General features: G+C 38.9%; 1 protein-coding gene across 6 annotated transcripts in view; it reads right to left on the bottom strand.

Annotated features, from left to right (window-relative positions):
• Positions 1 to 241: 241 nt before the first annotated feature.
• The window catches only part of LOC142351140 (uncharacterized), a 60,651-nt gene continuing 45,834 nt past the window's right edge, over positions 242 to 15,058 (bottom strand). For all 6 annotated transcript variants that reach the window (XM_075403249.1, XM_075403254.1, XM_075403250.1 and 3 more), the window contains exon 7: positions 242 to 931. In XM_075403249.1, coding sequence (XP_075259364.1) covers positions 376 to 931 — 556 coding nt within the window. In that variant the 3' untranslated portion in view covers positions 242 to 375. The remainder of the gene's footprint in view (positions 932 to 15,058) is intronic.

The following is a 15,058-nucleotide window of genomic DNA, read 5'->3' on the forward strand; positions in this document are numbered from 1 at the left end:
CTCCTAATTTTTTCACGCGTTTCATTTCCCGCTTCAAAAAACACTCCAATAAAATTGATTAAAAAAAAGGACTTCTCCAATACTCCTCTTCGAGTCGTAAAAAGACAGCGCCCCAATACAATTCAAATTCTTTGAATTGTAATAGGAGCGCTATAATAGCCGGCTGAGAAGATGAGGGCGGCTTTTAATTACCAATCTGAACACTTAGTTCATAAAAATAGTTCCGACTTTGGCGAAATACTTTTTATTCAAGGAGTATACTTTGCGCTTTTTAATTTCTATGCAATAATTGAACTTTCGCCAATTCATTTTTAGACATAAATGAAAAAGAAAAGATCATATAACACAACTTTGTGACAATAATTGAAACGAAAATTAGCAATTTGATTCTGCGGCAATGCCCATGTTTGTATCATTCGTTTCCACGCTCTTATCCACCTCTTTTTGTATCATTTCCAATTTCCTTTCTTTGAACCACTTCATAACCAAAACGTCCAAATTTAAAGACAGATCCAGAGCTGTAATTGTGACCACTATAGCTCCCAAAACTGTAGTCCATGATAATCCCTCGTCTGGGAAAAACACGAGTTGAATTCCGTAATCCAGCACGACTTTGGACGTTCCAATGGAGGTATATACTGCAGCTTTTGTTCTTTGCAAAGCTAGCGCTTCTAGAGGCGATATGAACGATGCCATTATTGATGATACAACAACTATTAATGCTGTGTAGTAAGTATTTGAACAAAAGAATTTATTGTAAAGAAGCTCATCGGAATATAAGATTTGATAAGTTGCCCCGCTGAGGGTAAGTGTGACACCAACAAATGTGTTGAGTAGATATGCGTTGACGTTAAACCCCATTTTGCGCACAGCCAATACCTGAGCTGTGACTAGACAAGCAAGCCCAATACAGATTATCGTCGCCCATAACCTAAAAAAACATCCCGTTAGTGCTATTGATGAAACATAACTCGTCGTATTCCGGAACATAGCTGCGATAGAAAGCGTTTTAGAAGAATATTTTACGGAACATAACTTTGGCCGTTTCCTTTGATTTTTATATCAATCGACGTATGTAGCTGAGAAGTAAAACAGTCTACCGTTTTGGAGTTTCAATTCAATCTTTTCGTATTATGTAGCAAACGATCAAAATCGACTATAAATCATCATGAAGCAACGTTTAAGTTTTGGCGAACACAGCCACGTATAAGTATCGTACGTACATAGCAACGTAATAACATTAGTACGATAATAGCAACAAGTGAGAGTTTAGACGGCAAAGTCTTTTTGCTCATTTAACCGGTATCAGTCTGTTTTTGATAATTGTGATCAACGCTGGTCACCATTCTATTCGAAACCGTGCAAAAACCGAAAATTATTAAGTTCAAACGATTCTTACTTGATAGGTTTAATTATTAGGTTTAACGAAATTATGTTATTTGCACTTTTTCCGAGCTTTGTACGTAAATTGGAACGATTTCTATGCGTATTTAAATACTCGATTCTGATTGGCTAATAAAATGACGCATTTTGATATATATATTACACGCTTTAAATCTATTTAGTTACTAACATCCTCCGGCCCAGAAGAAACTTAAGTCCCACCCTAGGGAGAAGGAGAGATGCTACTGCAAGAGACAAACTAGCACAAGTCAATATGAGGCTTAACATATGAAAATAACAAACTAAATTACGGCAAAAGGCAGTATACTAAAAGGATGAAAAGAGCAAGAAAATTACTAGCCGTAACTCCAGAACAAACTTAAGTCACACCCTAGCAATAATCAAACATAACCGATCAGCATACCAACAATATTAAGCAAAGTACAGCAAATGTTAAGTAATATGCAGTGCTTTTGTAGTCAATGAAAGCTGGAAAAGTTAAGAAACAATCTAGCCGTAACTCCAGAATAAACTTAAGTCACACCCTAGCAGGCAAAAACCTAAACCAACTAGCAATCATACAGTTACACGCAAACATACAGCAGCAAAAATCAATATAATACAACAGGGGTGCTAGTAAACTAGTAAATTGGAGAGGTCCAGAAACCAACTAGCCGTAACTCTAGAACAAACTTAAGTCACACCCTAGAAAGCAACAAGACCAAAGCAACTAACCAGCATACTAGCTTAATCAACATACTGCAACAAAAACAACAACATACTTCACATATAACATACTACATCGAAAATGGGAAAAGTAGCGAAGAAAACGAAAAGCGGAGTTTTGGGAGAGCGACGTTATTGAAAAAAAAAGCGGAAAACGGAGAATTTTAAAGTTACAGAACGAAAAGAACGCGGACAAAAAACGGTACATAAACGAGCGACGAAAAAAATTATAGGAATTTGATAATTTTTTGTAGGCCGGAGGTTATGAAAAGTGAAAATTTTCACAACTTTTTCTGTTTAATGAGTTTCACTCAATTAACGAACCTTCTTGTTGAGAAAATGATTTTTTGACAAATTTGTCCAAACTTTATGCATTTGTCCAATTTTTCTCAAATTTTGGTCAATTTTTTTGCAAATTCTTGTTTACGGAACGGTAATCCAGTAAACTGGACGGTTTTAAGCTCGAAAGTACGATTTATCAATATTCGGTATTGATTTTCTAAATTTTTTGATTTGCCTCAAAATTGACCAAAGATTTTCAAAATTGAACAATTTAGCATTATGTGCTCACGTTTTTTTCTCATATTTGAGGTTATTTTTTGCTATGTACCCATAAAAGACCATTTTGTCTGAATTTCCCAACTTTCAGCCAAAAATTTTCAAAATCGATGTTTTTTTTTCTCTTAAAAAAGTTTCTCAGCTCCCTTCTCCGAAAAGGATTGTATTTCGCTGAGAGTTTAGACGGCAAAGTCTTTTTGCTCATTTAACTGGTATCAGTCTGTTTTTGATAATTGTGATCAACGCTGGTCACCATTCTATTCGAAACCGTGCAAAAAACCGAAAATTATTAAGTTCAAACGATTCTTACTTGATAGGTTTAATTATTAGGTTTAACGAAATTATGTTATTTGCACTTTTTCCGAGCTTTGTACGTAAATTGGAACGATTTCTATGCGTATTTAAATACTCGATTCTGATTGGCTAATAAAATGACGCATTTTGATATATATTACACGCTTTAAATCTATTTAGTTACTAACAACGTATAACCATCAAGTTTAACCATAATTTTAGCCATATACGACGTATAACCATAAGTTTAATCAAAATCTTTTTGGATAAACTGACAATCTTACAGAACAAATCCCGATAGAAATTGGCCAGTTTTCCATCAGCAGCTGTATTACGAGTCTAACGAGAAATCTGTTCAACTTGCTCAAACAAATGTTGAATTCACAACGCAAAGTCTTGCTTAAAGTTATGGAGGCATGAGCAAGTTGAACAGATTTCACGCGGGACTCAAAATACGGCTGCTTATGGAAAACTGATCAAATTCTATCTACATTTTTTCTGTAAGTAAGATTGTCAATTTATCCAAAATTAGGTCTATTAAACTTCTGATGGTTATGCGTCGATTGATATAAAAATCAGAAGAGCCAAATTTATGTTGACTGAAATCGGCTTCTAAACCAGGCAGTTAACCATGTAAAATTGCATTATGTGCGTTTACTTTTGTCAATGAGAGTAGTGCACTGACCTCACAAGCTCAAGGAAAGCAAGAAAAAATGAGAGAAAAAGTCATTTTTAAAGTGAGCTAAGTCATGTCTGCGTGAAAAGTTATACACTCGCATGAGAAAATAATAAGGTGAAAAATTGACGTTAATCTCCGATCAGTCTAAGGAAAACATAACTAGTAAGGAATAAAGAAAAGACAATTTGAAGCAAGCGTGACCATCGAAAAGAAATCTTGACAAAACACAAATTTTTGCTCTTGAACGACTGGTGTCACCTCTAATCTATGGCAGTCTGGTTCAGTCTGTGGGGGGGGGGGGGGGTAACTAAAATCAATAAGTGGGCTTCAAATGACGACATTACAGGTTACAAAACACTAATTGACCTCAATTTTGGCACACTTGATTTTAGTTGTGAACTGCCGACACTTGAGTTCAGCTGGTTAAAATTGTGAATGAGAGGGGAAATTTAGATCGCGCAACACGAAACAGTCGAGCGATCACTCAAATAGACAAATCGGTTAAAGGAAAATTGTGCATAAAAAAGACCAACTTGTTTACAGTAATTGCTTCTAACTTCGTTCGAGAGCAATTAAACATTCGAGAGCAGGAAAAGTCCTGTATTACAACCCAAAGCATCAAAAGACAAACCTGATGAATATTAGCTGATGAAAATCCTGATGAAAAACCTGATGAAAATATTAATTGCAGCCGAAACTTTAATCTTTTGTCTTAAAATATTTATTCTTTACCTCGTCACATTTACAGACATTTGGTTAAAATATATACATTTGTCACAACGAGAAAGATCTGAGCATTGACATTAAAACAAGTCAAAATGTCAACAATAACGACAGCACTCAGAATCCAAACAAAGACGCGGCACAGATTTAAAACTTAAAATACAATTTTGGTGGGAGAAAAAACTCGATGTGACATCGCGATACAGCAAAATTTCGCATTACTAAAAATTTATCGGTTGAAGTTGAAAAATGACCAATATTCAAAGGGGACGTTCAATGACCAATATCATGATAGACAAATCCGGAGAGGCTTCAAAAATTGACCACATTAAAATTCCTCATCAAATAACTCATCTTAATCGTCTTAAAATTTAGAGCTCCGCAATTAACACTGCGACCCAAAAGACAATAGGAAGCATATTGCAGATATTCTTGAATTTGAGACAAACTATGAACATTTTTTTTTCGTTTTGGCTCAACAGCAATTCAGACAAAAATAAGATAACTTCTCTCTTGTTGGATATATCAAAATCAAAAACAACTATCGTCAAAATTAAATTTTTCATGGAAAAGGCAAAGAAAACTGAATAATACTCAGTAAAAAAAAACGTTAATCGGCACAACCTAGTCGAAAAATATTAGTCAAAACCCAAAAAATAATTCAAGCAAATTTTGAGCATTATATTTTGCTGCATTATAATAAATTAGGTCAACAGCAAACTTAAAAATTGACAAAAAAAGGCTAAAAATAATTATTTTAAAACTTTTAAAAGCAAAGCAAATACATTTATAGGTTTTAGCAGAGTTCTAGAATGATACATGCTAGATTGTGGAGAGTACACACACATTGTACGACAGATAGAAAAAAAAGACTACTTCATTATTTTTTAAATTTTCAAATCAAAATGAAAAAAAATGTAGAAAAACAAAGGCACCTCTTTCTTTAGCTTTCGATGCTTAAAAAAATTAAATAGACGTCCTACTGTCCGAATAAAAATCGAAAAAAGATTCAAAAATTTTAAAATCTTTCCCAAAAACTTCAAATACTTAAAAATGCATTCACGAAACAAACTTTCAATAAATTTCAATGACCTAAAGTCAACTAAAATAAAAAACCTCTGACGGTGCAAAGAAAGACCTTTTCGAATAAATAAAACTAAAAACCAGTAAATACAAAAAAGGACAAAAAGTCACATTAGTGTGTACCTTTCGAACAAAAGAGGCGTTCAGTGAATGGATTATTAAAATGAAGTTGCCATATAAACTATTTATTTTTGCCAAAAAATTCTAAAGTGACTTAAAAACAAAATTGAATTGAAAAAAGCCAAAAAAATTTTTACAAAAAAGAAATAGTGCCCGTTTTGCGCTTGCAACACATTATTAGGTTTAGAAACACGATCATATCAATTTCAGAGGATCGTATATCAATGCAGCATCAATCAGCAATTTCTACAAAAAAAACAAATCAGCTAAGAACGGATATCTATATGCGCCCTTCTCACTAAGACCCGTTTAAAAGTTAAAATGTCGTTGATGGATCGCAGCGCATGATCCAGAAATTTCTCTCACTCACAAAGCAAGTTCACAAGTCACTTTTACTCACTTTCGTTTTTAGGTCAAAAAGCGGTTTGAACAAATAGTAATTCCGTCAAAAAACCTCAAAAAAACAATAAGAACCAAAAACATAACCAGCTAACGTCGGGCGAATTGCTCTCAAACGAACGGCGAGCGTTCGGCTTTGGTAATAGTAGGCTGGGGCTTAGTGATGCTTAGCATTAGGGGTGAACGGAGTAGGGTTGAACCGATTGGGGGGAGGCGGTGTCACGAGGGGTGTACGGGAGGACGAGAGGGAGTCCAACTCGTCAGATGCAGGAGCGTGAACGAGTGAGTGTAACGGTTGCATGAGTTGATGTGGGGGAGGAAGTCGAACTCGTAAATAAAACCTCAGTTCACTGAAGTTTTCTCCTGATTCGTTGAATGCATGCTTAGAGACTAGAAAAACTTATGGCTCTCAGAGAACTTAATGCCCTCCTGGCATTACCTGCTTATCCCATTTCTCAGGACGAAAAGCTAAAAAGGTCAGACGAAAAATCGGTCAAGCGAAAATCTCGAAGACCACAGGGGGACTAGAATAATTGCTACAAAATTTGTTTGTGAGCAATTTAAGAGACCAATATTCGCCTCGCTATCACTTCGCTGCTATTAATGAAAAACTCCGCAGAATCATCTGCTTCTGCAGTTAATTTATTCATTTCAGGTTATCGAAACATTAGAAGTGGGTGGCGTGGAGTAATGGGCGTGAAATGTGGTGAGGTTGAATTGAGGGGGGTTGAAGCTGGGGGGGGGGGGGGGGGTCAAATTCAGAGAACCTCCCATCACCATGATATTGTGTCACCAAAACACTTAAGTTGAAAAGCATATTTGGAGAATAGCAAGGAGAGAGGCTCTAAGGGCCCTTATTGCCCCCCGGCGCAACCTGTTTATCCCGTTTTTGAGTACAAAAAGTCAAATGGGTCAGACAAAGAATCGGTCACGCGAAAAATCCCAAAAAAGACCCCAGGGCTAATATAATTGCTACAAACTTCGTTCGAGAGCAATCAATCAACATATTGCAAAACTAATTCATCAGATCATATTAAACTAAAACCCTTGGCAAACAAACTGGCTTTTCAAAACCACCAAATAGTTAAATAGCAAGCACCGTAACAAGCTTCCTAAGCTCTTAATAATCTAGCGTTATTCAGTGAGCGAATACCCTCGTAACCTAATAGATAACTTTCGCGGAGCAAATCACACTTAAAAGTGGGAATAGAACTTAAAAACATCTAAATACAAAAATTCGAGCGAGTTCGCGGCGCAAAATTAACTAAAGCAAATGCAAATAAATTTGCGGATTTTCCGTGAAAACTGTCAAACCCAATTACGGATCGCCAATAAGCAACAAACTGCCGTAATTAGCACACAGTGAAGTAGAAAAACTAGAAATACACCACTCTCCATTGAGCCATTCTGGGAACGACCAACAGCAGAACCACCCATTAGATGTGAGAAACGGCCTATCCAATTAAAGTGGGCTATATTATTCCCAGAGATTATAACATTAAACATCCTTCTAGCACCCAAACCAAAAAAGTAAATCATCCACCAGAGCCTAAATACGAGGAACAGATTGGAAACGCAGAGGAGCACACAGAGAGGGTAGACACAGACAGACAAATACGTAATAGCTAATTGAAACTGCAATGGGATCTTAAATGTCAGAAAATAACTAAAGCAGAGACTCAGTGTGGAGAACGTCCGCGGACTATATGTGATCAAAAATGTGTTTAGTTATTATAACTTAGTATAGGTACAAAAAGTCGAGATACCTCTCAAAAAATTCTCCACAACGAAATCTTAAGACTTGTCAACACAAAAACTCTGGAGCATGATTGAACTTGCTTTCATTCGTCCTCGAAACTTAACTTTCGATCACTTCCTCATGTTCTCGCAGTAAAAAGACAGGTGGAACGCTAGAGTAATTTTATAATGCCCTCAAAGAGCTCAATAAAAACTGTAAATTTGAAAATTGTGAGGACATGGTCAGAGAAATTTCATAAGCATGATAGATAACGATACACATAGAGAACTGCTACGCGACAGAGTAGATCCAGAAAGAGCTTGAGCATCGCAAAACAAGGAACTGTAACATGGAAATGCGACAAGAAACTCAACAACGGATTTCGACAAACAAGTCTAGCAGTGTCAACACAATCAAGTATTAAAGTCGATTTCGCAGAGAGAAATCCAACCAACAAAAGAGACCCTGAATTGATTTCAATCGCGAAGCAATTGGTTATTGTAAAAACTGGTAAAATTTGGTCAACAAATCACAATCATACATTCTAGTAGATAAGAAATGTAATCATTGTGGTCTTCTCAATCTCTTCGCAAAAGACAATTTTAAATCTTCTGAAAATATTAAACAAAAAAAATACATCCCAAAACACTAGATTCAACAATTTAGAACATGCATCAAATACTGAAGAACATAAAGTTCATTACACTAATTACAATGAAGAATATCACTCTCACTATGATCCATCTGATGTAGCAATGATTGAAGTTTCTGATCTCGGTGAAATTGCATAGCAAAAATTGAACATTCTTATCGGCAATACTCAAGTGTAATTTGCTTCTCAATTCGGGAAGTGGATGTTCGGTAATCAAAATGAACAACAAATACTGTACAATTCTCACTTGAAGAACAAATAACATATAATGGTGAAGAGCCAAAATGATGAGAAAAAACCATTAGAGCTAAAAATCAATTTTCAAACGATACAGTTGACAGGTTAGGCACTGAAAACACCGATCAACTATAATTAATTTAAAAAAACAACTTTTGCAAAAACGCGCAAAATTAATTGTTGTGGCAGATGGATTTAAACCTCCTTGGTCTCGACCTATTTGATCAATTAGGTATCAAAATTACACAACATATTTACCCAGAAAGTTAAGTCAAATGCGTCAACCATCAATGTCCATTAAAAAAGAAAATTTCGGCTCAATTTCGAGCACTAATAAGTAGACTTGGTCAAAAAAATGCTAAAAATAGCGCTGGACTCTAAAGTTCTGAATAAATCAGTAGAGAAGAATCGATGCCAAATATTGATTCACCAATTCAGACAATCAACTATACCAGTGAAAACTCATAGCGCAAGCAAAAGACAGCGTACTTCTCCTCTAATAACGGAATCAGATGAATCTGGCGCATCCACTCAAACATGTTTTCCCACAACGTCATCAAAGGACTCGCCCGCGAAGCACAAACGCCGCCAATTTATCTAACAGAATCAACGCGCAAGCAAAGACATTTGTACGATGCAGGAAAGTGCACGTAGGCCCGGAGACAATTCCAGTAGGCCCGGAGACAATTCCAGTAGGCCCGGAGACAATTCCAGTAGGCCCGGAGACAATTCCAGTAGGCCCGGAGACAATTCCAGTAGGCCCGGAGACAATTCCAGTAGGCCCGGAGACAATTCCAGTAGGCCCGGAGACAATTCCAGTAGGCCCGGAGACAATTCCAGTAGGCCCGGAGACAATTCCAGTAGGCCCGGAGACAATTCCAGTAGGCCCGGAGACAATTCCAGTAGGCCCGGAGACAATTCCAGTAGGCCCGGAGACAATTCCAGTAGGCCCGGAGACAATTCCAGTAGGCCCGGAGACAATTCCAGTAGGCCCGGAGACAATTCCAGTAGGCCCGGAGACAATTCCAGTAGGCCCGGAGACAATTCCAGTAGGCCCGGAGACAATTCCAGTAGGCCCGGAGACAATTCCAGTAGGCCCGGAGACAATTCCAGTAGGCCCGGAGACAATTCCAGTAGGCCCGGAGACAATTCCAGTAGGCCCGGAGACAATTCCAGTAGGCCCGGAGACAATTCCAGTTGGCCCGGAGACAATTCCAGTAGGCCCGGAGACAATTCCAGTAGGCCCGGAGACAATTCCAGTAGGCCCGGAGACAATTCCAGTAGGCCCGGAGACAATTCCAGTAGGCCCGGAGACAATTCCAGTAGGCCCGGAGACAATTCCAGTAGGCCCGGAGACAATTCCAGTAGGCCCGGAGACAATTCCAGTAGGCCCGGAGACAATTCCAGTAGGCCCGGAGACAATTCCAGTAGGCCCGGAGACAATTCCAGTAGGCCCGGAGACAATTCCAGTAGGCCCGGAGACAATTCCAGTAGGCCCGGAGACAATTCCAGTAGGCCCGGAGACAATTCCAGTAGGCCCGGAGACAATTCCAGTAGGCCCGGAGACAATTCCAGTAGGCCCGGAGACAATTCCAGTAGGCCCGGAGACAATTCCAGTAGGCCCGGAGACAATTCCAGTAGGCCCGGAGACAATTCCAGTAGGCCCGGAGACAATTCCAGTAGGCCCGGAGACAATTCCAGTAGGCCCGGAGACAATTCCAGTAGGCCCGGAGACAATTCCAGTAGGCCCGGAGACAATTCCAGTAGGCCCGGAGACAATTCCAGTAGGCCCGGAGACAATTCCAGTAGGCCCGGAGACAATTCCAGTAGGCCCGGAGACAATTCCAGTAGGCCCGGAGACAATTCCAGTAGGCCCGGAGACAATTCCAGTAGGCCCGGAGACAATTCCAGTAGGCCCGGAGACAATTCCAGTAGGCCCGGAGACAATTCCAGTAGGCCCGGAGACAATTCCAGTAGGCCCGGAGACAATTCCAGTAGGCCCGGAGACAATTCCAGTAGGCCCGGAGACAATTCCAGTAGGCCCGGAGACAATTCCAGTAGGCCCGGAGACAATTCCAGTAGGCCCGGAGACAATTCCAGTAGGCCCGGAGACAATTCCAGTAGGCCCGGAGACAATTCCAGTAGGCCCGGAGACAATTCCGGTAGGCCCGGAGACAATTCCAGTAGGCCCGGAGACAATTCCAGTAGGCCCGGAGACAATTCCAGTAGGCCCGGAGACAATTCCAGTAGGCCCGGAGACAATTCCAGTAGGCCCGGAGACAATTCCAGTAGGCCCGGAGACAATTCCAGTAGGCCCGGAGACAATTCCAGTAGGCCCGGAGACAATTCCAGTAGGCCCGAAGACAATTCCAGTAGGCCCGGAGACAATTCCAGTAGGCCCGGAGACAATTCCAGTAGGCCCGGAGACAATTCCAGTAGGCCCGGAGACAATTCCAGTAGGCCCGGAGACAATTCCAGTAGGCCCGGAGACAATTCCAGTAGACCCGGAGACAATTCCAGTAGGCCCGGAGACAATTCCAGTAGGCCCGGAGACAATTCCAGTAGGCCCGGAGACAATTCCAGTAGGCCCGGAGACAATTCCAGTAGGCCCGGAGACAATTCCAGTAGGCCCGGAGACAATTCCAGTAGGCCCGGAGACAATTCCAGTAGGCCCGGAGACAATTCCAGTAGGCCCGGAGACAATTCCAGTAGGCCCGGAGACAATTCCAGTAGGCCCGGAGACAATTCCAGTAGGCCCGGAGACAATTCCAGTAGGCCCGGAGACAATTCCAGTAGGCCCGGAGACAATTCCAGTAGGCCCGGAGACAATTCTTCAAATTGGCTCTAATTCTCCAAATCTGCCCTACCCAGTACAATTTCACGTCTCTCCAAATTGTGAAGAGACAAAAAAAGACCGTCAGAGGCAGAGAGGATGTCTGAGTCAGATAGTGAATACAAACATTGAAACTTCTTAAAACACTTATATTAGTTATGATAATCAGACATGTTATTAATTTTCTGATATAACCTATAAACAACAGTAAATTTGTTTATTTTCGTTACGGGGGTACTGTGATACATGGTTATGATTGTTAATATTTATTTATTGTTTCGCGGGGCTTATCTTTTTTAATCTCATTTTTTATTTAGTTCAAATTCTGAAGTTCGTATGTTTTCATTTTATCGTTGATAATTTCATCAGAATTCGGATATAACTCACTGTCTGGTCACATATTCTGTCTGCCGTAATATACACTTTTACTCAATTTGTTCAACTCTGTCTTGTTCTATGTTAATGATAAAATTGCTGATCAATTCTGTATAAAACTGTAATTTCATTCCTTTCATTCGCAATACATTATTCAGTTGACTCTCCTTAACCTAGCAATTTGATAAGCAAAATCACACTAATTAAGCTAGTAATGATCTAGAGTTATTCGCTGAGCGAATCACCTGCGTTATCTAATAGCTAACTTCGCGCAGCAAATCACACTCAAAAGTGGAAGTAGAAAATGAAACTCTGAAACTTCATTATGCTACACAAAACTTATTTTGTTCTCAGAGCTATGAGCCATCTGCTATTTTTATTATTCAATTTTGCATTCACAGACGTCTTGACAAATTGTAACATGTTTATAGTTATTTTACGTTCCATTTTTAGATTTCAATGGGAAAAGATGACATGTCACAACGCAATCTCTTAAAACAGTTCTTCGAAAGATTCAAACTTAAAGTTTCCCATTGAAAATAGCTTTTTCGTCAATTGTTATTTGAGATATTTGTCGGCAACCAAGATCTCGATATTTTGGAAAACCATTTAATCTCAAAAGAAAAATCATCATGAGAGGCATATTGAAATATTCTGTTCTACAACAGACTAACGTGAGGCGAATTGTGTCAGGTGAGTGGGAGTAGAGGTTGAGTGGGGAGTAGGTGCAGTGATTGAGGAGGGTCAAACCTTAAAGATTAAAAACCGCCCTTCACAGGCGTAAGAATCAGCGAGAACTTAATACACTCCAAGCGTTACCTATTTGTCCCCTTTTTAAGGTCGAACAGTCAAATGGGTCAGACAAAAAATTGGTTTCTCGAAAAATCGCATTAAAAAACCTAAGGACTAATATAATTGCTACTAAATTTGTTTGAGAGCAATTTAAAATGTGCTCAACGTTCGATTATAGGCTCTGAATAATCAAAGCCATGAGTATATTTTCATTAATCAGAACATTATTTAGCACTTTTCTAGCTACACTCAACACATCACATTTCACCATTGCAGCAAAAATATTAGCACAACTAACAGAAACAGAAGTTACGAAAACTGGCTCAGCAACCGCGGGACCAATCAGAAAAGGCAGATGATCTGTAAATAAAGTGTCAGTTGCAAGTGTTGTATATTGTTTGTGCATTCAAGGTGCTTTTTCCTTTACCTTTTTGTAAGCAGTCTTCCCGGTAGCTTTTGAGTTTTTCTTTAATTGGAGCGATCTAGGAGTTTGTTTGCAAAGAGGATTCCACTTTAATTTATTTCATATTACTTTATAGCATTTTGTCATTAATCTTTATATACTGTAGCACTGTAGCCATTATCTGCGCATCTTCATATCAATAGTCCTTCACGCAGTCAAAAATGCAAGAAAATAATGAGACAGTTGACAATTCAGAGGAGTGTTTTACCATTACAGAAGAATGTGATAATACTGAGTTCCCCCAGCTAAAGTTTAGAGGCCAGACACCTCTTATTAAAGGAAACAACAAACGCTCCCGTGCGTCCCTGAGTCCCGAAGAACTGTCGAATGAAAACCGTGTAAATAGTTCAATAGAAGCTGGCATCCAGAAAGCATTAGAAGACCTGATACCGACCATTGTCCAAAAATTGAAAAAAGAATTAAGTGAAACCATCAATGCAATTGTCGAAGATAAGTTCAAAACCCTCAGAGCAGAGCTAGAAGATCACAGCAACTTTGAGCAACGGAAAATAGAACTAAAAGCACTATCTGAGACAGAGTTCCTCCAAACGTATAACCGACGAGACAACATTAAGATACTCGGGCTACCAGAGCAATCCGCAGGGAAGGAAACATACGAGGAGACCAGCAAAGCGGTGGTCAACTTAGCATCTGAAATCGGAGTCAAGTTGGAGGAAACAGATATTTCAATAGCACATAGATTGCCATCGAAAGGTCATATCAAGCCCGTCATTGTTAAATTTATTCGTAGGTCAACTAAAATTGCTATGCTCAAAAAAAAGAAGATCATTCCATCCAACCTGAGTGCCAAAATCTACTAAGATATTAGCAGAGAACGATTGGCTTTTGTCAATTTGATGCGAAGTGATATTCGAATCAACGCAACTTGGACCAGAGAGGGTGCAATTTTTTACGAATGGAAACCAGATGGCCTTGTATATAAAATAAACGGACTATACGAAGGGGGTGTAGATCTCAGTTACAACATTGAAGATGTAATGCGTTGTTTCAAAAGAATGCCTTTTTCGGGACGGCAAGCCAATAACCAAAGTCAAATGAACCAGCCCTTTCCGATCGATGTTGGGTTCTGACTATGACAAACTAAATAAACAAATTGTAAATTTTGTAGATGTGGATGAGCAGTTTGATGCAACAATTCTTCATTTGAACGTGAGATCCAGTAGGAAACACTATGCGGAACTAGAATCACTTGTTTTTAGTTTGGATGCTCAGCCTGATATCCTATGTCTAAGTGAAACCTGGTTGTCAAATGATGACAACATAAATAGTTACTCGATAAATGGTTATACTCAGATAGCGGTTAAAAATAGAAAAACGGTTAAAGGTGGAGTTGTCATGATTCAACTAAGAAACTCTTGTAATTTAGTCAAAGTTTGTGAAAGTCCATTCGAAGAGTCAATTTTTGCTGAAATTAGAATACATAACAGAAAAGTTAATCTGATTGTTATTTATAATAAACCTAGAGCCAATAAGAAAGACGTTTTATCTAAACTCGAAAAGTTCCTTGAAACACAGTGCTACTCTGCATGTCCAACGGTTATATGTGATGACAAACATAAATACGCTGGAAAATAACCAGTTGACCAGAGATTACAAAAATCTAATAACCGCAAACGGATTCGAACTAGCTCCAGAAAGACCAACACGTGTTGTGGGAGACTCATCCACCTGTCTTGATCATTTCATTTATCATAATGTCAAACAACCAAATTGGGATGTACTGGAGCTACAAAGTTTTTCTGACCACTACCCGATTATTTTAAAATGGAAAATTTATGGTGAAAAAACTGCAGACCTTGTCAGTTTTAGAGATACGAGATTTCTGAAAAATAAAAAGCTGAGGGAGATTTTTCAGGTTGACTTGAAAACGGAATTATCCAAGGTAGAAACGGATATAGTTTTAGCCCCTGATGCGTCTATAGCTTTTGATGTCTTCAATAAGGCTTTCTTGTCGGTTGTAAATGTTTACGCGCCATTGACAC

Source organism: Convolutriloba macropyga, chromosome 12, assembly GCF_964194025.1.
Source record: "Convolutriloba macropyga chromosome 12, txConMacr16.3, whole genome shotgun sequence".
Lineage (NCBI taxonomy): Eukaryota > Metazoa > Xenacoelomorpha > Acoela > Convolutidae > Convolutriloba > Convolutriloba macropyga.